General features: G+C 57.7%; 9 protein-coding genes across 9 annotated transcripts; 4 read left to right on the top strand and 5 right to left on the bottom strand.

Annotated features, from left to right (window-relative positions):
• Window positions 1-1,832: 1,832 nt before the first annotated feature.
• Window positions 1,833-2,255, top strand: PHYSODRAFT_251316 (hypothetical protein; the record flags this gene model as incomplete). The annotated part of the gene is made up of 1 exon (XM_009526327.1): window positions 1,833-2,255. The coding sequence occupies one exon, from the start codon at window positions 1,833-1,835 to the stop codon at window positions 2,253-2,255; it is 423 nt and encodes a 140-aa protein (XP_009524622.1).
• PHYSODRAFT_439026 (hypothetical protein) lies at window positions 2,252-2,778 on the top strand (the record flags this gene model as incomplete). The annotated part of the gene is made up of 2 exons (XM_009526326.1): window positions 2,252-2,602; window positions 2,686-2,778. Coding segments are annotated over 2 exons (444 nt in total), but the record flags the coding sequence as incomplete, so codon positions are not given.
• A 9,858-nt stretch (window positions 2,779-12,636) lies between these two features.
• PHYSODRAFT_489711 (hypothetical protein) lies at window positions 12,637-13,356 on the top strand (the record flags this gene model as incomplete). The annotated part of the gene is made up of 1 exon (XM_009526325.1): window positions 12,637-13,356. A coding segment is annotated over one exon (720 nt), but the record flags the coding sequence as incomplete, so codon positions are not given.
• Window positions 13,357-18,434: 5,078 nt separating this feature from the next.
• On the bottom strand, window positions 18,435-19,241 carry PHYSODRAFT_329793 (hypothetical protein; the record flags this gene model as incomplete). The annotated part of the gene is made up of 1 exon (XM_009526324.1): window positions 18,435-19,241. One exon carries the CDS (start codon window positions 19,239-19,241, stop codon window positions 18,435-18,437), a length of 807 nt encoding a protein of 268 aa, XP_009524619.1.
• Window positions 19,242-20,153: 912 nt separating this feature from the next.
• On the top strand, window positions 20,154-23,451 carry PHYSODRAFT_299465 (hypothetical protein; the record flags this gene model as incomplete). Its single annotated transcript, XM_009526323.1, has 2 exons — window positions 20,154-23,090; window positions 23,317-23,451. The coding sequence occupies 2 exons, from the start codon at window positions 20,154-20,156 to the stop codon at window positions 23,449-23,451; spliced, it is 3,072 nt and encodes a 1,023-aa protein (XP_009524618.1).
• A 291-nt stretch (window positions 23,452-23,742) lies between these two features.
• PHYSODRAFT_251391 (hypothetical protein) lies at window positions 23,743-24,120 on the bottom strand (the record flags this gene model as incomplete). The annotated part of the gene is made up of 1 exon (XM_009526322.1): window positions 23,743-24,120. The coding sequence occupies one exon, from the start codon at window positions 24,118-24,120 to the stop codon at window positions 23,743-23,745; it is 378 nt and encodes a 125-aa protein (XP_009524617.1).
• Window positions 24,121-24,622: 502 nt separating this feature from the next.
• On the bottom strand, window positions 24,623-24,982 carry PHYSODRAFT_493673 (Kazal-like serine protease inhibitor domain-containing protein; the record flags this gene model as incomplete). Its single annotated transcript, XM_009526321.1, has 1 exon — window positions 24,623-24,982. One exon carries the CDS (start codon window positions 24,980-24,982, stop codon window positions 24,623-24,625), a length of 360 nt encoding a protein of 119 aa, XP_009524616.1.
• Window positions 24,983-25,604: 622 nt separating this feature from the next.
• Window positions 25,605-25,970, bottom strand: PHYSODRAFT_299462 (Kazal-like serine protease inhibitor domain-containing protein; the record flags this gene model as incomplete). The annotated part of the gene is made up of 1 exon (XM_009526320.1): window positions 25,605-25,970. One exon carries the CDS (start codon window positions 25,968-25,970, stop codon window positions 25,605-25,607), a length of 366 nt encoding a protein of 121 aa, XP_009524615.1.
• A 586-nt stretch (window positions 25,971-26,556) lies between these two features.
• Window positions 26,557-27,357, bottom strand: PHYSODRAFT_285676 (hypothetical protein; the record flags this gene model as incomplete). The annotated part of the gene is made up of 1 exon (XM_009526319.1): window positions 26,557-27,357. One exon carries the CDS (start codon window positions 27,355-27,357, stop codon window positions 26,557-26,559), a length of 801 nt encoding a protein of 266 aa, XP_009524614.1.
• Between the last annotated feature and the right edge of the window lie 558 nt (window positions 27,358-27,915).

Genomic DNA, 27,915 nt, shown 5'->3' with positions numbered 1-27,915 from the left:
ACTCCATTGTCACTTAGCTTGAGGAGCTCGTCGATGATGCCTCTGCGCTCCATGTCCACCAGGTTGGCCTTCGTCATGTTTCCGCGACTCTAAACGAAGTACGGCAGTTGTGGCGGGTGCCCTCTTGATATCGGCTTGCTACTTGGAGCGGTAAAATGAAAATGACGTGGGCTACAGGAACCCGTTTGAGATGAAATCGGTGGCTATGGAAAGCGGAGATCAAGGGCTTTCTTTTTGTCTAATCCGCAGCTTTATACAGCACGTAGTGGTGGAGTTATTGGTTAAAATGTCTGTTTCCGGTGATCATTTCCAACCAGAGGAAGTATTTAATTGCGAGTACACTTCACTGAATTCCATGTAATTTCACAGAAGTCTTATTTGTGAATCAGGAAAGATGCTACATACGACATCGCCACCCTGAACGAGACCAAAGATATGCACACTATGAATGTATCTGGGGAAGTAACGCATTAGGATGTGAGCGAGCAACTAGGGAAATTAAGCGTTACCTAGCAGAAAACAAAATAAAAATTGCCCTAAAGGGCTGGTAGCACGTTATTTGCTTTCATGAATGTCATCCCAACAAGCAACGTCTTTATAGTGAAGCCAGTTGTTGCAAGTTGATGTAATGCACGAGTTTAAATGAAGTAAATGTACTCGGAAGTCCGAGCGCATTACTCATTACTCGAACGTTCTCGAAATGTACTCGAAAGTAAGGACGACCCTCAGATGCTATCAGAGGATGGGGCTCTATCACAAACATCAGTGACTACTAGCGTATTGTGTATTAGCGGACTACTACTACGAACAACGTATTGTGTATTAGCAAGCATTGTATTCTTTCGATCAATATGAGGAATCGGTGCTAATGATGCTAACCTTGGAACGGTGGCGAACGAATACATTCAGCGGAGACTCAAAAACAGCTGCACCTGGTGGTACGTCTTCTCCGAAAAAAAGGGCTAAAAGCTAGCTGCACTAGCTTAGGCGTTTATCTACGAAGACTGGGATGATTTAAGCTTGTCTTATGTGAGACTACATTGCGACCCGCAGAGATCCACCAAATTGGTGGTGTAGAATGGTCTACTACTTGATCCTGTTCTTGTCAAGACAAGTTCAAAGTACATTGTTACCGATATTAGTTCAGATCATCCTAATGACACACACTTGGACGAATCGAAGCTGACAGTTTTTGTTGTTGTTAGATCTTCCGGCGACCCGGACAAAATATGTGTGCGGCTGCACCATGTTTTATCGAACAGAGTTTGAATGTTGCTACGTTGTAGCTGTACGCCGCGGATTCCTGTGCGAGAGGAAGTCCCGGGCGGACATCGTCAAAGCGAACGACAAACACGCGGTGTATCCTACTCCTACACGCGATCGAAATCTGCTAGCTCCTTTTGTCCAATAGAAAAAAATGTAGCCATTAAATACGCGCTTTCATTTGACAAAAAGAAACCAGCTGCTTTTGAGTGAAAACCTGAAGGATTTGATGTCGGCGCTGGTTCCGCCCTCCTCAGGGTTCCGCCCTCCTCAGTTCCAAGTCACCACCTCCCCCTCAACGGAAGTCGCGGAAGCCAACGAGGGTGTGGCTGCACCATGGGGATGAGGTGACGGGGTGTCGGCGACTTCCTCTTATTCTTATGCTCGCAGTTGTTTGGATAAGACCTTAAGGATGCATCTAAAATACATGTTGGGCCAATGCAGCTTTGGTACTTGTGAGAGGAATGCGGCCCCACTTTCCGTTCCGCCACTTCCCTCTCAAGCACCACAAGCCAAGACCCAGGAGGCACTTTGCCCCCCCCATCTCGTGTTTCTCTACTACCTACAACATGAGCATGACCATCAACCGACAGGTTATGAACCCAAACAGGGCCATGCCTCGCACCCGTGGGTCATCGGCACGTACAAGTGGTGATGACAGCTCTGGCCACGAATCTGACTCGGCGGATACCAACTCAGACACCACTGGCACTCGGAAGACGAACCGTCCCCCAGACGAGGACCAATCGCACTCGCTCTCGAGTGACGACAGCTTGAGCAACAGCTCGCGGGACTCGGACAGCACGAGCTCCAACTCGTCCGGCTCGGACGGTGGGCGGGAGAAGAAGCGTATGCGCTCCAGCAAGAAGAAGAAGAAGAAGAAGAAGAAGAAGAAGAGCAACAAGCACAACTATGACCGCCGGTCGGCCCAGCACAACTCGAAGTCCCTATGCTCACAGGAGTCGACGACTATGAACTATGGTGCACGATGATAGAACTGAAGCTCAAGGTGCAAAAGCTCGGGTCGTTAGTGACTGAAGAAACGGTAAAGAAAGACTCATGGAGCTCTCATCGGAAGCAGAGCTGGGAATCGCGCTGCTTGAAGGCGCAAGAGACGAATGCAGGCTTGCTGGGACCGCGCCTTGCTGGGCGCTACAGGCGGCTACTTGTCAATTGCGACCCTGTACTTCTATTTCAAGAAATTGAGAAGGAGTACAATGCTGGCAGTGCAGCCAAGAACGACATTTTGATCAAGGGCGCTATGTTCGCACGCAAGCTGACCCGCGGGGAGCGCGTCGACACCTACATGGACGCTGTGATGAAGTTGCAAGAAGACCAAGTCACGCTTGGCTTCGCACTCGAGGATGCAGAGCTGGCCCGCCTACTACTCACCAACGCTCTGGAAGTTTTTCCAGATCTCAGCAACGAGCTAGTTGCGGCTCGGCTGAAACGAACTGTGCTAGGGTGCGCGGGCGACTCCTCGCAAGAGAACAAGAAGAAAATATGCGCGGGCCTCAGGGGTCGCCCAATCACACGACCTTTCAGGCTGGAAACCCCTCAGCACTAGCCCAGGACGGCAGTCGAGTTCTCCAACTGCTCAACGACCACTCCCCAACTCGCCCACAAGATAATCGGGGCGGCAGGCTGCCAGGAAGGCGATTCCCTGCCCAACAAAGTCATCGGCGGTCTCTGCGGAGCGGCATGGATCGACGACCGTGTGCTATCCGCAATCAACTGGGTCACTGGTATCGAGAGTACCCTCGCAATAACGGCCAATCGCACCACTGTGGACGCCGCAGTGACCACCGCAACAACGGTCGTGGTGGGCGATTTCGTTCTGGCGGAAGTGCAGGGCGTCAAGACCAAGACGCGACTGGGTCCCTGGAGCTGATGGTGTCGATGGAGGCACCGACGGGTTGTTCGGTACGAGAAGGGACGGAGTGGTGCCTGAACAGCTCAAGTCAATAACTGCTCCGACCTTTCCTGTTTTACCGAAGTGTCTAGCGTTTGCGACGGCCGTGTAATGCGCTGTGCTAATGGGAGCTCGGTGAATGTGAATCAAATAGGATCGGTAGAGCTGTTCGTGGTTAATGACCGCACGGGACAACGCGAGCAGCGAATTCTACCAGGCGTGTACTACGTCCCCGGCGCAGTTGCCAACCTCATTTCGCTCGATTACATATGCAGTCGCGGCTCAACTACTTCCTGTCCATGGCGCACGACCAGTCGGCTTGCTTCATGACGAAGCCTACTGTGCCCCTCAAGTTCGAGAAGGTTGATGGTATTTACCGGATCTGGTCGGTGCGACCTCGGCGGCAGCGGTGTGAAGTCATTTGCAATGCAATTCTGAGGCCCAACAACAAGCGAGCGAAGCAAGCAATGGCGGTGTGGCACAAGCGGTTTGCTCATGATAGTACAGAAACAATTCTGGATATGGTTAAGCATCAGGCTGTTCGCGGAATGAAGCCAGAGACGAAGGTGAACGAAGATCACACTTGTCTGCCATACATCGAGGGTAAGACAGTGCGCATGTCATACAAGGAGCGGCGGCACCGAGCGAAAAAGCCGCTTCAGCGATTTCAAGTTGATGTGTGTACGGTCAACGAGTCAACTGTCGATGGATTCACTGCCTTCCTGCTCGTGGTCGACGAGTACTCGCGCTACAAGTGGCTGTTCCTCCTGAAGCAGAAGAGCGAGTCAAAGCCTCACAGCATTGCTCTTTTCAACCGCCTGCACATTAAGGATCGTGCTAGGCACTGGCGAGTCGAGGAAATTCATTCAGACCAAGGAGGCGAGTTCGACAACACCAACCTTCGCGAGTTCGGCAGTCTACATGGCATTGCAATCACTACAACCCATGGATACACGCCTCAAGAAAATAGGATCGTTGAACGTGCAAATGGCATTGTTCTCCCGATACTACGATCGCTTCTGCACATGACCAACTTGCCTGACAGCCTGTGGGGAGAAGCTGCCCTGCACGTGGTTTACACCCTAAATGTGACAGCGACACGAGTCCTTCAAGGTCGCACGCCGCATGAGCTGCTGTCAGGTGGTCGCCCAGATGTATCGTGGCTCCGGACATGGGGCTCGCTCTGCTACTATCATATTGCGAGCGGCTCAAGGAAGAAGAAGGAGAAGGTGTCTTCAAGAACGGGTACTGCTACTCGTGGGATACTCGCCCAGCACCAACGGCTACAAGGTTCTCGACTTGGAGTCAGGGGGAGTTTCAACTCACCGAGGTGGGAATCTAGTCTGGGCTGAAGACTACACTGTTGACCGGTAATATATCGAGAAGCTGCTGGCGAACGCGTACAGTCACGGCGATCATCCGTTATCAGCCCTTGCTCCTCTTGTTCCGATGCAAATGCAGATTGAAGACGTTGTGCGGCTCGATTCGGTGAAGGAAAGCGAGTTAGTGCGACCAGGCCCTCTTGAACCATGTGTAAGCAGCTCTACTGTGGCAGCGATGCAGCCAGTCACTGAGCAATTGCCAAGGAACGAGCCCATTACTGTGACGCAGCGCGGCGATGAGCCTACCGCAGCTTCTGGTTCAACCCCCGGCGAACATGATACCGTTGCGCGCCATCAAGTATCTCGGTTTGGCCGCAAACGGAAGTGCAACACAAGGTTCAACGGCTTCGAGCTCAATTTTGTAGCTCCGAGCAAGACCAGGCGAAAACCGCAAGTACCGATGTATTCTTTGGACCCTCATGATACTTCTCGGCTGCATGCACGCGATGTTCCTATTCCTAGGACGTACCGAATGGCGATGCGCTCACTGTATGCAGCATACTGGAGAGCTGCAATGGTCGAAGAACTGGAGTCGCTGCGGCGTCATGGAGTGTGGATCGTAGCGGATAGGAACTCTGCTGGAAAAGCTGCAGTCATCACCAATCGCTGAGTGTTTGCGGTGAAAAAAGGATGAGCAAGGCTTTGTCAAGCGTTTCAAGGCTAAGCTCGTTATACCCGGGTTTAAGCAGCGCTATGGGGTCAATTTCAATGAGACCTTTACTCCTGTAATTCGGTTCGACACGATTCGCGCTGCGGTGTACTACGCTGTTCAACGAGACTGGATGATTTTGCGGTATGACGTCAAAACTGCTTTCCTACATGGCACACTATCTGAAGTCGTCTTTATGGAATTGCCTGAGGGTAGCGGAGCACCAGGTAACACCAAAATCGGCTGGTTAATCAAGTCTTGATGTCTTTGTACGGCTATAAGCAAGCACCGCACGCGTGGAACAAAACTCTGCACCGTCATCTCGTGGTACTTGGCTTCGTTCGACTTGAAAGTGATCACGGTCACTACGCTCTTCATGAGCAGGGGGAGATCGTCATGCTACTGACAGTGTATGTAGATGACCTGCTTCTCATGGGCACAAGTCAGCGATGTGAAGCCGTCGCATCGCAACTGGCCACGAGCTTTGAGCTTGTCGCGCTCGGACCAGTGAAGTACTTGCTAGGAGTTGAAGTTGTGATCGACAGAGAGCTGAGCACCGTGTTCTTCAGCCAAGCAGCTTATATCGAGGAGCTGCTGCGGCGATTTCACATGAAGGACTGTTGTGGCGTAGTAACACCTGAGGCGGCACAAGCGACATTGAACAAGAACGAGTTGACGCCACTCAGATGAACACGCTGCCCTATCGAGAAATAATTGATGCCCTGCAGTATCTCGTTGCAGGCTCGAGACCTGACATCGCGCACGTGGTTTGCAGACTGGGGTAGTACATGTCCAACTACGGTGCCAATCACTTTGCGCAGGCGAAACGCGTCCTGAGATACCTGGAAGCTACGAAGAATTTTGGGCTTAAAATGAAGGTCACTGGTTCAGCAGAGGTGGAGCTGCTGCGGCTGGAAGCCTACGGCGACGCTAATTATGCAAATGACCAGCAGGACCGACAGTCAGTCAGTGGCTACGTCACTATGCTACAGTGAAATCGCAGCAGTGTTGTGACACGATGGGATTGGAGATTTTCGAGGATTCCCCGAGCCGCGCCTGTGATTGATTGACTCAGAGGCTCACTATGGGAAAGGGAGGCAGCGACACGTGGCGTATGGGAAAAGCAGATCCCGGTCGGACTCGCGTTGGTAGTGTACAAGGTTTGATGACCCCAGATGGAGATGTCCCCAAGAACACACCCCGGATGGAACCAAGTACCGAACGAGAGGCAAAGCCCAAGGGAGCGTAGAAGTGCCTCCGACTGGAGGCCACCTGCTCTTGGTGCACTGTACAACGCAAGAGGAGCCCGACCGGATCGAGTGAAGACCCAGAAGCCGTGAAGCTGTCCAAGACATCCCGGATGTGAAGCCCAAGTGGAGTGTGATCCCGTTTGGAGATAATCATGAATCTCGGATGGAGATACCAAGATACCATCCCAGATGTGAAGACCCAGTATACAAAGTCCAAGTTATTTCCGACCGACCAAGCCGACCAGACAAGATCTGTTCGGATTCCGTGGAACATTGAACTTCGCTTGCGTACCCAGTGGTGATTATACTTGCTGGAAGTATGCTACTGTGGTGTAGTACCCCGCGGAAGAAGTGGGCGCGCCGGGCGCCGGAGGAAGAAGGCGCCGGGACGCGAGTGATGGACTTCGACGCGGCTGATGGAAGCGACGCGGATTGATGGGCGCGACGCAGGGCCGAGCTCGACGGGAAAGTCGGCGTGGGTGATGGGCCGTGAGACACGGTGCCAGAATCCAGTGCGACGCGTAATCATCCGACGGGTCGACCAGCGCACCCGGTTCTGCAAAACGCGCCGACCCTAAACCCCGCCGAGCAAAACGCGCCGAGCAAGACGCGCCGAGGTAAGATCTTGATTGCGCCACGCAAACCAGGTTGAAGGACGGCAGTGCAAGCCCGACAGAAGTAGGGATAGGCCCAGAGCGGTAGGCTTAGCAAGCAGTACTACAGAGTAGCCAGTAGCAAGGACATAGGATAGGGTAAGGACTCAGTCCCGAAATTTCTCTGAACCACAAAGACCTCCCGTCTTCTCCGAGGTTCCAGGGGAACCACCAAGCGCCGGCAAGTAGAGCCGCCTCGATATCGCGGCCCCCCGTCGTTTGCTGCTTCGGGTGCTCACCCCCCACAGACCCGTGCTGGAACAAAGGCACGTTAAACGTATACCGTTTAGGTGGGCGCCCGATAACGCGCTGCCTAGGTGAAGAACCGCACTGGCCTGATAACCGCCGTGCACAAGACCCCGTGTTGGCCCGATAACGCCACACAAGCCCCAGGAAACGCCGGCCTGATAGCGCCGCACGCCCGACGGGAACGCCAAGGAAACGCCGGCCCGATCACGCCGCACGCCCAAGGCTCGACGCCCTACGACAAGGAACAAGCGTCAACACAAGAACCACCCAACTCCGAAGCCTGCGAAGACTTGGGCCTGTATTTCGAAGATACGCTACTCCAACAACCGGGAATAATTCGCTCGGCGCGACCGCTATCCAGACGCGCCGAGTTTGTGCGAGATCGCATTCGCGAGATTTCTGCGAGGGCGCTACTCCACAATGGTGCCGCGACCCGGGAGTACTACTTCGAATGACGGGCCAACGACCTAAGAGGCATCGGAGGCAGATGCGCAGTCGGCTGGAAGGTCGTCGACCGCAAGAGAGCACAGTGAGAGACCTGTCGCGTCGTGGAGCTCTGAGGGAACCTTCACGACAGGCCACGGGGCCAGCGACGACCAGGAGGGCTACGAAGAACAGGTTGCCGTTCCCGATGCGGCTCCCGACGAGGGAGCCGCGAAGGGCCGTGACGCAAGTCGCGGTCCTACCGGTCGGAAGCCTGCAAAGGCCGACGACCAACAACAACCCACCGCCAAGGCAGCCACGAAGCGCAAGCCGCCCAAGAGGAAGAAAAAGAAGCTGCGCGCGCCGAACTCGGCGGAGGAGTCGCTGTCCAAGCCGCAAGGCAAGGACACGGGACGTCAGTACACCGTCGAGGAGGTACGGTACATCGTGGCGCGCACGGAGCCCTTCCGTCTGCTAGAACAAGACCCAATCTTAGTCTTCCTCAAGCCCATGCTGATGAGCAACTTCACAGGCCCCTTCGTGGCGCCGGACTGCGATAGTCTCACCAGCGTTGCCCACGCCGCGCCGACTCTCTTCCAGATGCTGCGTGACTCGGGGTTCATGCTGGGGGCTTTCGAGATGGAGAGGCTGTGCGATTGGGACCTCAAATCTTGGTTACGTGCGATTCGCGTCGTGCAGAAGCCCTTGACGATTCTCGCCGGACCCGTCAAACAAGACGCGACGAGTTCCGCGACGGGACAAGACGCGCCGAGCCCCTCGGCGGGTCCAGCCCAGACTTCGACGACCACGCCCTCGCCTCCACCTCGATACTAATCGAGCGTGGACTCCGACAGCAGTTTCGAATCGCCCAAGCGCATGCCCATGAACCGGCCACCGCGCGTCGTGCAGCTATCCGCGGCGCCCACACGCACAGAGGTGACGAAACCCGCCGAGGAGGTGCTTCCCAAGGCCTTGAGAGAATCTATCATCAAGCTGATGCAGACGACAGTGATGAACACCCCGCGCGCCAACACGGCCGCAATTCCGACGGGGCCGAAGGAGCCCGCGAATCCCACACCCACGGTGGCTCACCCCCAGGAGGTAGCGGATATCGCCATGGAGTCGGTCAGTTCGCGTTCTTCGACGAGGTCCAGAACTCGACGCGACGCGGACGAGGACCCCGATGACCTGTTCGACTTGGACATCGGAGTACCAAGAACCACGGCCGCCGTCTCGACGGCGACAGCCGGCGGCGTAGCCCTCGCCCACGTACGCCGCTCAGCATCTTCCGAGCTGAAAGAGTTCTCGGGACGGGACGCCAGCGAAGAGAAAGCCAGACTGTGGTTCAACCGTCTGAAGTCCGCCGCGCGGCGCGACGGGATGACGGGCGAAGAAGTGTGCGGGCAGTTCAGCGATCTAATGAGCGGCCCTGCGCGCCAATGGTATCTCCAGTTGCCCAGGAAGGTCAAGAAATCATGGACCGAGCTGATGGAGCAATTCCGGGTGCAGTACTGCGGCAAGGGCGTGTCAATGGCCAGTCGCTGCTACCATGCAGCTCAGCGCCCCGACGAGACCCCTCTGGATTACTTGTACCGGCTCAACGTCGCGGGCTTGAGGGCCAACATCCCATACGCCGAGGGCACGACTGAAGAGAAGCGCGAACACGTCGAGCATTTCATCCGGACGCTGAACACGCAGGAGGCCGAACTCGCCTCGCGTCTCACGCTGATGGAGATCGCCGACTCCGAGGCGCTGGAGAAGAAGCTGTGTGCCCGACAACGTGGATTGGCTCACCAGAAAAACACTCTCTTCGGCTCGAACAAGTTCCGCCAAAATGGCGCCGACCCCGCCGACTCAGCCGGCGCGCGCCGTGCATGCGATTCACGTTGCGTCGGACGAGTACGACTCGGAACGTGAAAGTCGCGACAGCGACGATCGCCAGTACGACCAAGACGAGGCGGACGAAGAACGCGCCAAGTTGTTCGTCGCGGGACAGGCCCCGCCGGGAGAGCCGGCGCGTCGCAACTTCGATCCCGACGACTCGGGACGCGACCGCCCGCGGTGCCGCCACTGTGGTTCACGTCGCCATGTCGAAGGAGACTGCTGGAAGTTGTTGACGTGTCAGAAGTGTGGTGGCCAGCACCCGACGGAGCGATGCTTGAGGGTGTGCAAGGCCTGCAGTGACGTGCACGAAGCCGGAGAATGCCCGATGGAGGAGTTCTTCAACCAATTGCGCCAGTGGTTTGACCCGAATAAACACGCGGGAATGCTGCCGCCGGCCGCCGAGAAGATGTTAAACTAGGACGCTCGCTGGCTTGGAAACCAGTACGAGACGAGCGACCTGTTTCCGTCTATGCATATGTTCCGGTCCAAAGGACTACAGGGGCGACTGTCACAGTGGGCCGCGATCCTCTCGCCGTGGAAGTTGGAAATCTGCCGATCCTTGAAGGGAGAAGAAGAACTCCTCGGCGCGCTGGCCGCGAGCATTACCCCCCCCCCCCCCCCCCCCGAGCCTTCGTCGATTCGGCGCTAGAAGAGATCGCCCCACGGAGACGGGCGTCCAGGATTGTAGTCATTCCAGTCCCCGACGTGGCGCGCGACGAGGTCTTGCACGTCGTGAGCTTTGACGGATCGGCCAAGGCGAAGCGAGAAGGCGGAGCATACAGTGCCGTCATTTGGCAGCTGCCGAACTGGGAGATCGTGCGCGCCGCGTCGGGATATGCGACGGACCTCACGGTCAACGAGGCGGAATACCGCGGGCTGCTGCTCGGATGTTCTCTTCAAGAGGAGCTCGACGACGTCACCCGACTCGTCGTATGCGGAGACTCCAACCTTGTCATGAGGCAGATGCGGGAAGAGATGGACTGCAAGTCCCCGGGGCTGAAGCTGCTGCGACAAAAGACGCGAAACGCATTCCAGGCATGGCCGCGCCACGAACTCTTCCACGTTCGACGAGACTGGAAGGCGAGTACCGACATGCGGGCTGGACAAGCTCTGCAGCGTCAAGGAGGCCGCAACGCGCACAGCCCCGAAGAGATTCAAGATCTGAAGACGCTGAATCGCTTGGAAGAAGTCATCCGACCACGGGCATCGAGTCCCGGGATGGCGTCTCCAGCCAGTCCCGACGCGGATAATGTTGCAATCCGGGCGCTCGATGTAGCGGTGCTCGACACCGGCGACGTGCCGACCTTGGACCCCATCCAAGCAGCTTCAGTCCACGTGAGACTGAGAGGCTCAAAACCGAACCAGCGAGGGTCTCCTTTTCTACGAATGCTGCGGCGCTCCGGACACAAGTATCTGTGCCCTGTTTTAGGCGCTCTGTTGATGCTCAAGGTCCATGGATCATGACCCAGTTATGTGCCAATTGCAGTCTACGAGAACGGAGACGGCCGCCTCGGCGAGGTATCCGCCAGTGGAGTAGCCAACGCAATCCGCACAGCGGCGGTCTCAATTGGTCAGGACCCTTCCAAGTTCAGCACACACTCACTTCGCTCGGGCGGAGCCACACACATGTATCGGGCTGGTGTCGATGCCCTCACCATCCAGTTTCACGGCCGGTGGGTGTCCGACACATTCAAGATCTACACTCGCATATGCAGCGAGTCTGTGGCCAGCTTGACGTCCAACATGATTCGCTGTTCTCAGGCCGTCTCGACCTTACCGTAATGGCCACGCTCGACCTTCATTGGGGGCACAGCTCCCGCACTACATTCGGAGCTGAGTCCGAGCTCAACCATTACGGATAATGAAGTCCATCGGCCCCAAAGTTGGTAAGCGGACAGCGGAGGAAAGGTACATTCGCGGCAAAGACGAGAATAGTGGTTTCCGAGGCGCGAGCAACCAACAGCCTGAACCCCCCGACAAGAACGGCCCCTCAGGCTCGGCAGTTCTATTCTCTCCATGTCCGACAAAGAGTGCTAAAAACCCACCACCCACCCATAGGTCTATAGTATAGTAGGTTCTAGGGCCCAGCTCCCGCACTACATTCGGAGCTGAGTCCGAGCTCAACCATTACGGATAATGAAGTCCATTGGCCCCAAAGTTGGTAAGCGGACAAGCGGAGGAAATTGGCTCATTAACTCAATGAAATTCGTTAACGCCCCCAATCCTCCAATGCCTGGATGAACTCAGGAAAAGACCGCATGATCTGCCACCCTGATATAGTTGATTCGACAATTCGCAGTGACATTAACAATTGGATCCGCAACCATTTCATTGCCTCTGGCATGCTCGAATCGTAGTGGATCTGTATTACCACCGACATGTCCGAGCGGCTGACGAAAAATGCAGCAGGTGGAGCACACGAAATACGGTAGTTGACCTTGGAGGGCCATGCGCGGGCATGTATTGTCGATCGAGAGACGCAAGCACGCTTTTCCTGAGAACAACCACACATCTGGCAAGTACGTGTACATGTAAACACTTGGCCTCATTCAACGTGAGGGCGCTTACCTTTTCTGCCGCAGCACGTGGAACGGTTTGAAAATCGAGCGGGCTCGCCATTTGGACTCCATTAGCGCTTCATGAAGTACGAACGGAGTGAATACTGAACCACCAACACACCAACGGTTCGCGAAGAAACCGCCTAGCGTGGCCGGCTGCCCAACTCCGATCAACCTCGTGTCTTCCTTGTGTCCGACTAGCGACGAATTTTGGAGTGCACAGCAGCGTTGGCGGTTGGTCGAGCGCTCAACTCACTTAATTCTCCCATTTGCCCCACAACCAGTAAACGCATCCGACCCAGCTACTTCTGTCTATTCATTCCAACATGGCCAAGATCGTTGCTACTATTGTCGCCATCGCTACTGCTGCTGCCACCGCCGCCTCGGCTGCAGCCGTGCCGGACGGCACGTGACCCACCAGCACCGGCAACGTGCAGTACACGCAGCCTTATATAGTGACGGCTGGCGAGGTCTTTGACGGAGGACTCGAGACGTACGAGCGCTCGGACATCCGATGCGAGGGCCATACTGAGAGCGCGTCCAACACGGCCGTGTTCTTCGTGGAGGCTGGCGGCACCCTCAAGAACGTCATCATCGGCGCCGACCAAATGGAGGGCGTCCACTGCGACGACCACGACTGCACCATTGAGAACGTGTGGTGGGACGACGTGTGCGAGGACGCGCTGAGCATTAAGGGCGGCTCTGCGTCGAGCGTGTCGACGGTTACGGGCGGCGGCGCTCGCAACGCGGACGACAAGGTCATCCAGCACAACGGCCTCGGCACGGTGAAGGTCGACGGGTTCTACGCCGACACGTTCGGCAAGTTGTACCGGTCGTGCGGCACGTGCGACAACGTCCCTCGCAAGGTGTCCGTCTCCAACGTGCTGGCGGTCAACCCGAGCGTGAGCCTCGTTACGGTGAACGAGAACTACGGCGACGAGGCCACGCTCAGCAACATCTACATCAAGTCGAGCGGTAGCAGCTACACTGTCTGCGCGTGGTCGCAGGGCAACGCGAACGGCGAGCCGACAGAGCTGGGCAACGGCCCGAAGGCCCCTCTCTGCCAGTACTCGAAGAGCGACTTCCACGTGAACGGAGCCGTGTCGTCGGTCAAGGGAGCGGCGTCCAACTAGACGGCGACGTCCAACTCGACCTCGTCCGGCGCCACTATTACCCCTACCCCAGCCACGGGCGATGGCAACGGTTCCAGTCCCACACAGGCGTCGCATGGCTCGACAACCAAGTAGACGTCGCCGCCCGACAGCACGACCAGCGCCTCTGCTACCGGGTCGCTCCGAGGAGACGCGGGGGCGGGGCGTGTGCACGCCCAGCCGATTGAGGAGACGAGCGCGCCGTCCACAGAGACCTCCAAGTCGAGTGGCAACAAGGGTAGCAAGAGCAGCTCCAGTGCGACCGGCGGTGATAGCAAGAAGAGTTCGGATGGCAACACCAACAGCGGCAACGATAACAAGGACACTCAGTAGGGTGAAGGTGACAAGAACAAAGACAAAGGTGGCGACAACAAAGACCAGAACGGTGACAACTCAGTGCGTCTGGCGCACCCACCAAGGATCGCGTCTTGGCCCAAGACGCGCATCACCCAAGACTCTTGTGTGATGCAGCTGTAGTTTGTACATTAGTATGTGTGCATGAGTTAGAGCCGCGGTGTGGATAGTAGTCACCGTTCTGGTCTTTGTTGTCGCCACCTTTGTCTTTGTTCTTGTCACCTTCACCCTACTGAGTGTCCTTGTTATCGTTGCCGCTGTTGGTCTTGCCATCCGAACTCTTCTTGCTATCACCGCCGGTCGCACTGGAGCTGCTCTTGCTACCCTTGTTGCCACTCGACTTGGAGGTCTCTGTGGACGGCGCGCTCGTCTCCTCAATCGGCTGGGCGTGCACACGCCCCGCCCCCGCGTCTCCTCGGAGCGACCCGGTAGCAGAGGCGCTGGTCGTGCTGTCGGGCGGCGATGTAACGGGCTAACAGCAGCCCGTTACGTGCTTCCACAAGCAGAGGAAGTAGTAGGCAAATTGAACTCTGATATTAAGTGCCGAGACGGTCTCGGCACTCGAGACCGTCCCAGCCATTAAACCTATAGTGGGCTCTGATTGGCCACCGCGCACACGGGGTGGCGCCTGTGTGACAGTGGCCTGTCACACTACCCCCTACTCAAGATGGGAACATACACATATCTAAACTCTAGAAAGGAACTGCAGAGCTTCGCGAGGCGGACGTGACGCTACTTGGCAGGCGCGGGCCGACAGCGCGCGCGAAGTGAGTGAAGCAGCGCAGCAGTGTCTCGGACGTCATCAAGGGCCAGCTGCTGCGCGACCGCAGCAGCAGCGTGGGCTTCAACGGAGCGATCTTGGTGCAGCTGGTCCGGCGCTGGTATGGCATGAAGCGAGTTCGTCGCACCGTGACTCCACCGTGGGTCAGGTCGCCGCGAATCCTGGAACACCGAAGGTCGTCCGTCGACTGAAGTCGAGTATCACCGCTGGGCTGTCCGCTCTTGCGAGGCTCTCGTTGAGTTAGGCACGGCTCGCCGCCGCGACCTCTGCAAGCGACTTCTCGTACGCTGCCACGCAGTCGGGGACATCTGCGAGTAGGACCTCGCGTGGCTCCCAGCTGTCGTCCATCGGGCCAAGCCATCGAACCAGATACCGGCGGTGCGAAGGTATCTCTCTATCGCGGCGACGAGTGCCGCGATCCATGCGTGCGCGCTGCGGTGAATCTCGGTGGTCGTCGTGGTTGAGAATGGTTTCGACAATGTGACGCTGGTTCCCAGCAGCGTCCACTAGGGGAGCAGGACCGTCGCGCTGGAATACAGATGCGCGAACCTCGGGCTGACGCTGCGATGGCGCAGCGACTTGATCGACTTGGGCATGATCATCGGCGCCACCGGGAATGGCGGCGGGATGGTATCGTCGCAGTCGGCCAACGTAGAACGTAGGGTGCAGCCGGAGTGCCGTAGAGAGCTGCAGCGTGTAGGCGTCGCCGAGTACCTTCGTCACTTTAAAAGGTCCAATAAATCGGGGCGCGAGCTTGTTCGCGCCCAAGTTCGTCACCAAACTTGGCGACATGCCCGTCGTAGAGAGCAGTACCCGATCATCCACGGCGAACGTCTCCAGATGTCGTCGCCCTCGTCGATCGGCATATTCCTTTTGCCGGTCCACCGCCGCCGCGATGGTGTCGCGCACATAACGCACAACCGACTCAGGTTTCTGCAGGAAGTCGCGGACAGCCGCAGTGTCTTGGGGCTGCGGCGCTGGGAGCGGGTCGAAGTTGGCAGGAACCGGCGCGGTAGGTGTCGCCGCCTTATTGCGCGCCTTGATACTCGACGGCCCGACGTGGCATCGGGTCAATCAGCGTGCGCGAAGTCCAAGCTGCGATGTCCGAAGGTGCCGCCCTCCTAGCGGCACGTGTGCGCGAAGCTCGTTCGGGGTTGGCGCGTGGTCTCTCGTGTGCCGCCCGCGTGGCGGCACGTGTGCGCACTCCGACTACTGGAGCGTTAGAGCCTCGACGAGTGGTGACGATATGTAACAACGCGGAGACAGCGTCGGGTACGGGGCCACGACGCTCAGCTTGGCCTGGGTCGGGGTCTACAGCAACGTCTTCATCCGGAACGAGTGACGCGGGATCGCCCGCGTCTTCAGCAGCGCGACCAGCCGGAGTCTCAGAGCACTCCACACCAAGGAGCGCTGGAACGCGAGGATGGCGGCCGAAGTTGACGAAGATCGGAGACAGACCGGTCGATGCGTGGACAGCGTTGTTGAGGGCGAATTCGACCAGGGACAGGAAGGTGCTCCACGACTTGAACGACGTAGCGAAGCTGCGTAGTACGTCTTCAACAACACGGTTGGCGCGCTCAGTTTGGCCGTCTGTCTCCGGATGCGACGCGGTGGACATACACAACCGCGTCCCCAGCAACTGGAAAAGCTCTCGCCAGAAAGAAGACGTAAAGCGAGGGTCGCGATCCGATACGATGGAGGACGGAAGCCCGTGGTGGCGGTACACCACGTCACATCTTCTTCTTCAGGGAGCTCCCGCTCGACCACTCGCGGGAACCCAGGCTCGACCGCGTGTGGGAGGCCACGCTCAACCACATATTCTCGCTCTTCAATGTTGGAGAGCCGCTGCTCGTCCTGACGTGGCTCGACCACGTCATTGTCTGCTTCCGAGAACCGCTGCTCATCGGGACGTGGGAACCCATGCTCGACCACGTCAGACACGTCCTGAGGCTCCTGCTCGGGACCGGCGCAGGTTGCGAGTTCGCACACCGCACGAAGGGTCATCGCTCGCTTCGTGCGCAGCATGGGTCATGGAGTGGGGGTCCATGACGGCAACATGCGGCCACTGGTTAGGCGTTCCGCACAGGAACGCCAATACTGCATTCACAGGGGCGGACTGTGCCAGTCAGCCAGTTGATCTCAGGCTGGTAGCGGGCGAGCCACGGGCTGCCGAAGACACAGTCGAACGAGCCGCTCAGCTCGATCACCAAGAACTCCTCGGAACTGCGGAACCCGTCGAACTCGTACGCGAAGGTCGCCTAGCGCCGCGGCTTCCCATCAGCGTACTTCACGATCATGTCGCCAGGCCCGTCGCGAATGTTCATGTCCGCCGGTAACACCGACAAGCTCTCGGCGCGAACGAAGTTGTTCATCGCGCCCGAGTCCAGCAGCGCGCGAAGAGGGCGCGTCGCGCCGTCCACGTGGAGGCTGAGCACAATTAGCCTCGTGTCACTGCCGGAGGTGGTGGTAAAGAGTTGTGCATGAAGCGCGGGAGGGCTTGGAGGAGGTTATGGCACCAGAGAACCATCGCTCCTTCCACGACCAGTAGGGTGCCCCGCACCTACTGGTTGTTGCCGTTTATTGGAGCTGCGACGTCGTTCGTGACCGTGACGTTCGCCTGCATCGGCGCCGGAGCGCGGCAAATAGCCGCGCGATGTCCAGGTTTCCCACAGCGGTAGCAGCGCATCGGGCGGGGACTGCGCGTTGACGAGGCCGTTGGCGGCCTTGCTGATGACGGCGGCACCCGACGTCCACCGGCTGTTGAATCGCATCCCCCTCCATCGGCTCCGGCTCGGGCACCAGAGCCCGAGAGACATCGAAAGCCTGCGACGCCGTCACACTGTAGTCTTCACGGAGCGCAACGGCGAAGGCCTCTTCGAGTGTCGGTGGGGTCTTCCGGGTCAGGTAGAAGCGCTGGTAGCCAGCGCTCATGCCGGAGATGAAGACGTGGACTTGGGTCGCCATGTCTACGGGATGCGTCGTGATGCACGACACAAGGTGTCGTGCGCGCTGGATGTACTCAAGCATGGACATTCAACGCCAGCAAGGCGGAGCGCTGAACGCTTTCATCTTGGGGCGGCTCGGACGCGAGCCGCAAGTCCGCCTTCATCGATACCATGGTCGGGAAGCAGGAAGCGTCGGCCACGAGCTTGCCGAGCGCCCACTCCTTCGCCTTCCCCGCCAGCTTGGACAGGAGAAAGCGCGTGCGCGCGAGCTCGGTAGACAGCTGCCGAACTTCGATCGCGATGTCCACCTCGCAGAACCAGCGGTTCAGGTGAAGGCGGCCCTCGCCTTCAGCGCTGTACGTGGAGACATCGAGCTTCACGATGTCGGACTTGTTCTTGGTCTGCGTGGGAGTCGACACTCGCTGACGGAGGTCAGCGAGTTCACGCGCCATGAACTCCTGGACGGCCAGGCGTTGTTGCTCCTCGGTTCCCGCCGTCAGTAGTGTCTTGATCACAGCGTCACCAGACACCGCTGCGAGGCGGTGTAGCGCCTCCCACTCGATTGCCGACAGGTGAGGAAAGCTGGCGTGCTCCAGTGAAGTGGCAGTCGTCCGGGGCGCGTCAGGCATCGACGTGTCGTTCATGTTCATCGCGATCTTGGGTGTTGGACGGATTAGCGAAGTGCTACCAGGTGTAACGGGCTAACTGCAGCCCGTTACGAGTAGGCAAATTGAACTCTGATATTAAGTGCCGAGACGGTCTCGGCACTCGAGACCGTCCCAGCCATTGAACCTATAGTGGGCTCTGATTGGTCACCGCGCACACGCGGTGGCGCCTGTGTGACAGTGGCCTGTCACAGGCGACGTCTTCTTGGTTGTCGAGCCATTCGACGCCTGTGTGGGACTGGAACCGCTGCCATCGCCTGTGGCTGGGGTAGGGGTAATAGTGGCGCCGGACGAGGTCGAGTTGGACGTCGCCGTCTAGTTGGACGCCGCTCCCTTGACCGACGACACGGCTCCGTTCACGTGGAAGTCGCTCTTCGAGTACTGGCAGAGAGGGGCCTTCGGGCCGTTGCCCAGCTCTGTCGGCTCGCCGTTCGCGTTGCCCTGCGACCACGCGCAGACAGTGTAGCTGCTACCGCTCGACTTGATGTAGATGTTGCTGAGCGTGGCCTCGTCGCCGTAGTTCTCGTTCACCGTAACGAGGCTCACGCTCGGGTTGACCGCCAGCACGTTGGAGACGGACACCTTGCGAGGGACGTTGTCGCACGTGCCGCACGACCGGTACAACTTGCCGAACGTGTCGGCGTAGAACCCGTCGACCTTCACCGTGCCGAGGCCGTTGTGCTGGATGACCTTGTCGTCCGCGTTGCGAGCGCCGCCGCCCGTAACCGTCGACACGCTCGACGCAGAGCCGCCCTTAATGCTCAGCGCGTCCTCGCACACGTCGTCCCACCACACGTTCTCAATGGTGCAGTCGTGGTCGTCGCAGTGGACGCCCTCCATTTGGTCGGCGCCGATGATGACGTTCTTGAGGGTACCGCCGGCTTCGACGAGGAACACGGCGGTCGACGAGCCGCTCTCGTCCTGGCCTTCACACGTGATATCGGAGCGCTGGTAGGTCTTGAGGCCGCCGTCGAAGGTTTCTCCGGCAGCGACGGTGTAGGGCTCCGTGCAGTAGACGTCGCCCTGGCTGGTGGGCCACGTGCCGTCGGGGACGGAGGCAGCCGAAGCGGTAGCGACGGCAAACACAGCGGCGGAAGCGGCGACGGAGAAGACCTTGATCATTGTTGGAGTGGAGGCTGGTTGGATGTTGGGAGGAGGCTGTAGAATTGGAAATGAGGCTAGAGAACCCGCTCGAAAACACGCTGAAGGTTATGCGAGGGCACCCTTCTCGGTGTGCCTGCACCACCGAAAGACCACCAGAGCGTCCACCTTTAATCTTCCGGGATCGGTGGATCGGTCATGATCCTAGTCACCCAGTCTGGTGTCATTTCAGCTCCGAGTCGCCCGCAGCTGGTGAACACTCAGCGCACGCGACTCTGCTCGAGACGCAGATGCTATCCGCCGGTGCCGGTGCCATCTCAATTAACCTTTAGTCAGCTTTAGGACGGCGCTAGTCGACGCGGATAGCTCAAGCATGGCACAGTACCAAGTGTTGGTGGAGCTCCTGAGCGGTTCTTGAACGGATGGAAGCACGCGAGATCAAGGTGCACCGAATTGAAAGGCGGGTAAAGTCCCGCGGTGAGCAAGAATACTTCGCTAATCGCAAATACGACTACAGTAGTGGTTCTCGACTAAAGTGCGCTGCACTGCTTGCACCGGACGACCTCTACGACCGAGGCTAGTGTGGGCACACAACAATGGTGGCCTGCATCCAACAACACTTGGTGTGCTTTCAGTGTGTAACTTGCAGTTGTATCCTGCACAACATTTTCTTCGACAATCTCGTTCAGGCGCAAGTGAAGCGAAGTCGACAAGGGTCTACCACAACGTTTAACGCATGGCAGGCGATACTGCTAACCAAGAGGGCCCACACGTGCATCTACAGTACTTAGGTATCCATCGGAACTCATATCCATTTGACCCCTTTCAGTAAGCGACATAATAGACGGATCACTTCCACCTTCCTAAATTAAACTCGGGCAGTTTTAGTCTCCTGCGTCACGGCCGTCCTCAAAAAGCTTCAGTCAACCAAGAATGTTCCAAAGCGCAGTGATCCGAGACGAGTTCGAGTTCACAGGCCACAACTCGGCTCTGGGCGCAGTGTGCTACAACCGGCATCAGGACACGTTCGTGTCGGTGGACGAATCATGCATGCGGCTTTGGCGAGCCCCCGGGGGCCAGCTACGCCAAGTGAATCTGCCGGTTCGGACGTCGCGCTTCATCCAGGCCATCGCCTACATCGACGCTCGCCAGCTCTTCGCGGCCTCCGCCCTTGACGGGGCACTTCGGCTGTACGACCCGAACCTGAACGAGCTCGCGGCGCTGTTCACGGGGAGAGGCACAGTCCTCAGCATGGTCTTCGACGGCCAGCACAACCGACTGCTCACCGGCGGCGTTGACGGCTGCGCAGCGTGGCAGATCAAGCCGAAGCCCTCGGGCATGCCGGAAGGAGCGCTCAACGCCCACTACGAGTTCACTTCGCTGCCCAAGTTCTTTCACGGCGCTGTCGTCTCCAGCTCCAGACAGAATAAGCCGCAAAAGTCTTCAAGGACTTCAGTCGAGCGCGCGGGCTGGGTCGAGAGCATGCAGCTAGGTCCGGAGAGCACGCGGCTGTACGCGCAGACCCGGCAGTGGATCGACGTCTTCAGTACGGCGGACGGGGCGCATCTTGAGCGCTGGGATGACCTGTTCCCCGGAGAACACGGCACCATGACCGCCTTCGTGGTTCAAGAGCGCGCCAAGTACCTCGTGTGCGGCACCAGCAGCGGTGTCATCGTCGTGCTCTCTCACCACCCGATCTCGATCGTCCACACTTTCAAGGACCACACCCAGGCAATCACAAGTCTCACCGAGCACGCGACGTCACGCCTGGTGATCTCGAGCTCGCTTGACGGGTCTGTACGGCTGTGGGATCTTGAGGCGCGTCGTCAAGCTCACCGTCTCAACGTCGGCCACGGAGTGCACGCGTTGCAGTTGCTCCCTCCACCAAGCTTACCCCAAGCGGTGGGCTCAGCACCCCGCACGACGGACGTCGAGCTGGCTGGTCGATTCTGCTGTCAGCTGCGCAACACCATCAAGATCTACGACATCCAGTCCATTCTGAAGGAGCACCAGCCTTGCCATGTACCCGTGAGCATCTTGCAGCGCGTAGTCTTCCCCATCAAGAGCGCACAAAGTCCACGAACTGCGAAGAAATCCCTGACAGCGAGTCCAAGTGGAGAGCGGGTCGGAGACGAGTCGAATGAAGACAATGACGACGAAAGCTCCGGCTCCGAAGACGAGAAAGAGGAGAGCGAAGACGCGCGTTCACCCGTTGCAGCGAAGACGCAGCAGCTCGTAGTGGTGGTTTGCATGGACAAAACACTGCGCGTGTTCGCAGGCCGCATGGCGAGCGAAGCTCCGAGTTTCTCCTGGATCCCGGACGAGCAAGCGCTGGACCTCGTGGCGTTCGCTCTTCACCCGGTATCTCAGCACTTGTTCCTGCTACTCAGCAACCAGAAGTTGCTCATCGTGAACGCAGCTCCGCGTCGGCGGAAGCGAAGTACGATACAGGAGGGAGAGTCAGCAGAACCGGACACTGAAATCGACACGCACGAAGCAGCCGAAGCAACAACGAGCAGCATCGAGCGCGTGATTGATCTCAGCCCGACGTCGGCACTGCAAAAGGCAGCGGGTGCAGGTGAACTAGACGGAAACAAGTCCCGAAGTCTTCTCAAAGGGAACAACAACGCCAGCACTGACACAATTTCTTCGGACGAGAACGTCGCGACCTCAGCAGCAAGTACACGGGGTGGCAGCAATAGCAAAACAGCCCTGCGATGTATCTGCGTGTGCCCCTTTCCACCACTTTTCAACGCAGCGCCATCGACATGGCTCAATCGTCCAACGCCACGACAACGGCGCCAGTCGCAGTTCGGTCCTGGTGGCGCCGCCGCTGCTGCTGCTCCTCCACCCCCGGTGCCTCCTCTTCGGAGACGCAACGCACTGGCTCAATCCGAGTGGGAATGGGTGGCGTGCGGCAACGATCTGGGTCAGCTCCTCTTCTGGCACACAGGCCTGCGCGGGGGGCGTGAGGGGACGTTGACTATCGATGCACACGACGCTCCTATCGTGGACATCAGCGCAAGTGTGTCATCCCCATTATTGGTAAGTCTGGATGGTGCTGGTCGGGTTCATCTGTGGAGCCTTCAACCGCAGTTTGCATTGCGTCACGTGCTGGAGCTGGGCCAGTCGCCGACCGTCTTCGCTCTGTCGCCGCTGTCCGAGATCATTCTCAGTGGCTACGACGATGGCCGCATCACTTTGCACGCCGTGGGGTACCAGGCAGCCAGTGTCGAAGCCTTCACTGGAGTAGACGACCACCACAGCACAACCGTCAGTGCCGGTGACTTTCTTGACGAAAAATATCTGGTCCTGACCGCGAGTGTCGACGCCATCGTCAAAGTCTGGGACCAGCAGCGAGTTCTCCTCCGCCAAGTGACGCTGGCGACTGCGGTCACGAGCCTCTGCTTTCTCAACGCGGATGGTGACTTGCTCGCTGGGCTGTCGAAAGGAACGTTCTTAATTTCAAGGCGCGACGTGCTGCCCGACAAGATGCCAAAGCCTGCGCCACGGCACCGGATTCGTGCGAACCCACACGACACGAAGACTGAAGTTCTGGAAATGTTGTCTCAAGGCTCTCTAAGCGTACCATCCTCGCTCAAAGCGGCATCTTCAGGGCAGGACACTCCACCAGCTGAAGATGCGGTAAGTGAAAGCTCGGCTTTGCCGCCTCAGCAGAATCTCTGCGTGTCATCGAGGCCTCCAGATCCCGAGTCATCGGCGAAGCAGCTCCTGGCTCACGTCATCCAACGACCGATCGAGGCTGCAAGTCACTTGCGCCCACCGGTGCTGCGTACCTACAGCTCGTCGGGGACGATTCCTTCCAGTCGGGTTGGCAGCTTCAGCAGCAACAACAGCTCTGAACGCCAGGTAAGACCCGAGATATCCTTTCTTTCTCGCTGCATTCACCATAACCTCATATCTTGGTGGTGTTTCATCCAATTGACTTCCAAGCCAGCGGATCTCCACAAGCTGAGCGACCCAGCCACCGACCAACTGGAGGAAGATTGGCGAGATAAAATTCTGTACGTGCTGCGCTTGATCACGGATTGCTGCTGTAGGGCCTTGGAATTGACGTGTTGCTTGCCATCCCCAGGCCGTTGCCTGCGTACCAGAAGCTGATGCGCACTTCCCAACGCGGGGCTTCGTACCGGAGGAAGAGATCTCAGTTGCCTTCGTCCCCGTTGGTGCTCCAAACTCTCGGTCCAAGCCCCCGAAATCCGCTCACTAAACGTCGTTCGTCTCGTGAAATCCACGCCAACACCTCGGACGAACGTCAGAAATCTCCAGACAACCCACCGACGCTCGGTCTTGGCGTCGGGGCTGCAGACGCGCCGTTGCTGTATTGCAAGCACCAAGCACCAGTGCCACCCAAGGACAAAACGCCGCGCAAACTTTGGAACGCCATCGGAGGCGAAGACCGACGACTGATCGTCTTGCAACGCAACCACCTCCCCCCTTGCTAGTAAACATTCGAGTTTGGATAACATTATTAGTGAGAAATCTACGCGTGCATCACTACTTACGGGCTGCTGCTACTCCTGAGCGGGATGAGCCCTTCGCTCTCGAGGTCCTCGAGCATGGCCTCTCTGCAGAAATCTTCGTCCACGATGGTGATGTCCTCTCCGTCTTCGGCCTTGATGAGGCACTGATTGTACAGGAACCGATTCATGTTGAGGTACTTCTTGCCGTTCGAGGCGCACACGGGCTCCTGGTCGCGCGTGCCGTCGTCCACGCAGTGTCCGTGCCGCTTCTCGCGCTGCTCCTGGCCGCTCACCAGCACGCGCTCGTTGGCGTGCACGGGGCTCACCACGCGCAGCCTCTTCTCGCGGTCCAGCGCGTCAACGGACGAACACGCCAACAGCAACGCAGTCGCCACCAGAGCCACAACGGTCTTCATGACAGCGGTGAGGTAACTCTAACTGACTTGGCTGCAAGGGAGTTTTGGTTGTGGGCTGATCCTCGTACGTGTGTGTGTGCCCACCGAATAGAGAGGGACATGAAAGCCATTGGGATCTGCTCCCGGTAGGCTAGACGGATGGATTCAAGGAAGACATGCTGCCTCATCGGGGACGGTGGAGTACTGTACCCCCAAGCTGACATTCAGTCATGTTTAAGTTGTTTTATCCTATCGATACAGGGGCGCGCACTTCGCCAGCGCCCGCTTGGCTGGAGCTGGCTTCCATCTCTCTAAGTCGACTCGCAGCTCCCCAGTCCAAGCCTCATTAACAAAACACAGTCTATACCTTCTCGCCACCACGCGCGCATTAACGACAACTTCCCGTGTTGCCGGTCGACCTTCAACCGTGGGTGGCTCACTCGGCGGCCCGGCTCAAGGTGCTGCGCGCGCGGCGTCGGCGAATCTCCCTTCAGTCCTACCTCTATGTAGATAGAGTCCTAGTTTACTGCATGTAGTCGATGTCGGGGACGTCCGGGTGCTCGTTGTCCTCCTTCTTGGCGTTGTCGCAGGTCTCCATGTCCACGATCTCGATGATCTCGCCGAACTCGGCGATGATGAGGCACTTGTGGAACTCGAAGACGTCCTCGTTCAGGTACTGCTTGCCGTTGGACGCGCACACGGGGTCCTCTGTCGTGTCGCCCGAGTCAATGCAGTGGCCATGTCGCTTTGCTCGCTTCTCCTCGCCTGTCACGAACACGTCCGGGTGCGCGTGCACTTGGCTCACCACCCGCAGTCGCTTCTCCTCTGGCGTCGCCCGTACCGGACCTGAACACGCCGCCACCAATATCGTCGCCACTGTCATCACTACAACGCTCGTCTTCTTCATCTTGGTCCTCCTGCGCCGCGCGTCGAGATAACAGTTATGTGGAGCGTCCAAGCTCAGCTGTACTGTAGCCACCGCTACGTCTTGCAGTGCTGTGATCCAACTGGCCCAACTATCGTATGGCGAGCATTGTCGCGTCGTTACTGCGGGCAAAGCTGGGAGACAGCGCATTTCATGGGATCTGCTCCGCGATACCGGTAATGATCCGCTCGCTCCTGCTGGCGCTCGCTCGGCCACCTCACGCTCACGTACACGCTCCTTCCAGGGGGGAACGAAGGAAGGAAGGACGACGCCCAAAGCCAACACCAAACGAATAGACTAATTTCATGTTGCTGCATAATCATACACGGACGAGTGTCTACGCTAAAGCCTGCCGCCACCTACCTAATGCGCAGGCGGCCGACTCCACAGCGCCCTCAGAGCCTCAGTCAACCGAGGACTTGCCACGCACTTCAACTTAGGTGGACGGCGCCGGCCACGGTCTCTCTTAACCGCGTCGGTCTCCACTGCATTTAGGGTCGAAACTGCATTGACAGACACACAACGCCGGACAAGTCCCTCCTCCTCCTTCCTCCCTTCTCCTCCCCGACCAGGCGCCTGCCTACTCGTCGATGTGCTCCATGTCCTCCATGTCGGCGTCCTTGCAGAACTCCATGTCCACGACCTGGATCTCGGTGCCCTCCTGGATCCGCATCATGCACTTGCGGTAGTTGAACATGCTCAGGTTCGTGTACTTCTTGCCGTTCGAGCCGCAGACCGGGTCGATGTCGCGCGTGAACTCGCCGTAGCACTTGCGCTCCTCGCGGTCCTCCTCCAGGTCGTCGTACTTGACGACGATGTGGCGGTTGCCGTGCACGGTGCCCACGACGTCCAGCATCTTGTCGCGGTCCAGCGCCTCCACGGCCGCGAGACTGCAGGCCAGAGCCGCCACCACTGCGCTGGTCGCTACGAGCAGGAACTTGGTCATCGTCGCCACGGGTCAAAGGGAGAGAAATCGCTTGTGCGCCGCGTACGTGGCAGCGGATGGAGCGGACTGACTACCCCGGCACTGCAGCGAGCGAGTCCGAGTCCCATCACGTAGCCTTTTCCGCCTGATGGTACAGCTGGTACCCCCGCCGGGATGTTCACTTTCGTGCCTGCCGTGTGGTTGTGGGCCACAACAAGCGCTGCGACTTGAGCCGCTGGCCGGTTGCCAGTTGCACCGAGATCAACATGCCCCGCGGCAGATGCGAGGAGACATGGCGTTACGCAGCGTTTGGAACGCCAAGCTCAGCGTGTCGAACAGCAAGTTGCCACCGGTCCACTTAACACTGTGCGGTGTTGGGGAACTGCTTGAAGTCGTGACGGTCTCCGCTGCCAGTGAATTGGCCATCGGCTCAAGTGCGATGCAACACAAAACGATAGGGTCGGCGCCAAATAAGTAGACCACAAGAATAACAACGTACGAAACAACAACAAGAAGTAGGAATGGTGTTGTTTCGATGGCGAAATGCCTCCAACAACAGTATCAGACCCTTCATTTGATAGGCCGGTAGATCAGATCGAAGCGCCCCTCAGCCTTGACAAAGTTTTGGTAGCCAAGGTAGAAATGCGTCTCGGACACGGATAAGCTCACTCACGTCGTCCTTGTGCATCGGCGGACGGCCATTCATCCTCTTCTTGAACAGCGCCTGTTCCAAGTCAGTGGCAAGTGCCTTGGTTTTCTCGTTTTCCTTCGCTCTGACGAGCGTTTTGGCCACCTCCTTGTCATTTTTGTAGCTCTTGACGATGGTTGCAATCATGGTGTCAGCGATGGGGGCCGTCGGTAAGCCTACCTTTGTCTTGGGATCATTGAGCCTCTCCAGATACTTGGCAAACTCTTTCAGGTTGGGATTGGTGAGGAGGCCGTCCAGATCGCGATTCAGCTTGAGTTTGACAAAAGCCTTGTCCGTGGTAACCCGTTTGAGCTGCATCATATCGAGAAGCTTGTCCCCGCTTGCACTCATATACGCGATCTTTGACGCAGTGCTTGACTTGATCGACTTGAAGAAGCTGGTTAAGCTCTCTGGGGCCTTGATGGCCGCCCGCTCTTCGTCGTCAACTGTGCCCTTGGTATCGGCGCGCAACAATCGGTCGGTGGGAGTGTAGTCCTGGACAGCAGTAATGACTTCTTCTGTCCCCGTGGATACTTCGCTTCCAGCAGCACATGCCAGGAAGGCAACAACCGCTAGAAGCACAACTTGGGGCGCATGAGCTATTGAAGGGCTTCTTGGAGCTGCGTGAATCACGAAGTGAGCATCGGTTGGCTTTATAGTACACTGTCCTCGTGCCGCTATGTGAAGGATTACTCCAAAGTTTGCGTTAAATGTATTCATGTGTGCGTGTGAGGGGGTGTAGTGTGTCTCGGGTCTGAAGGGCTTCAATGTCAATCCGGGTGGCTAACCTGATGCCTAGAGTATTGATCGATAGATAGAAGATTCAGGAGTGAGGCAAGAGTCTGATGGTAGCCAGCTCCGTTGGACTCTGTCCAGATAAATGTGCAGTTGGGCATACACGTTTTAAGATATGTCCGGCCATTCTCGTCAACTGATAGACGGACATTTGAGAAAATTTCGTTTCAAACTGATAAAAACGTCGGATACGCTTTTATACAGTAAGGTTCGATTTTGGTGCGGTGGCATTCCTGTTGACATGTGAAGATCTTCATGGCGGCGACTTACATGTACTCCAGATAGCACACATGCTTTTACTTGACACCTTTTATGCATGCTCGGACAACCGCACACCATTTCGCGTACCTACATGTACTGCATGTCCGAACAACCCGACGGCATCCTTTTGTTGAACAAGGCACATGAAGACTTGACTTGAAAAGGCTAGAACTTGATGAACAAGAGATTTAGCAGCATCCGTGCCGCAGCTAACAGTGCCGC

Source organism: Phytophthora sojae (genome assembly GCF_000149755.1).
Source record: "Phytophthora sojae unplaced genomic scaffold PHYSOscaffold_3, whole genome shotgun sequence".
Classification (NCBI taxonomy): domain Eukaryota; phylum Oomycota; class Peronosporomycetes; order Peronosporales; family Peronosporaceae; genus Phytophthora; species Phytophthora sojae.
This window is presented reverse-complemented; position numbering and strand designations above follow the sequence as displayed.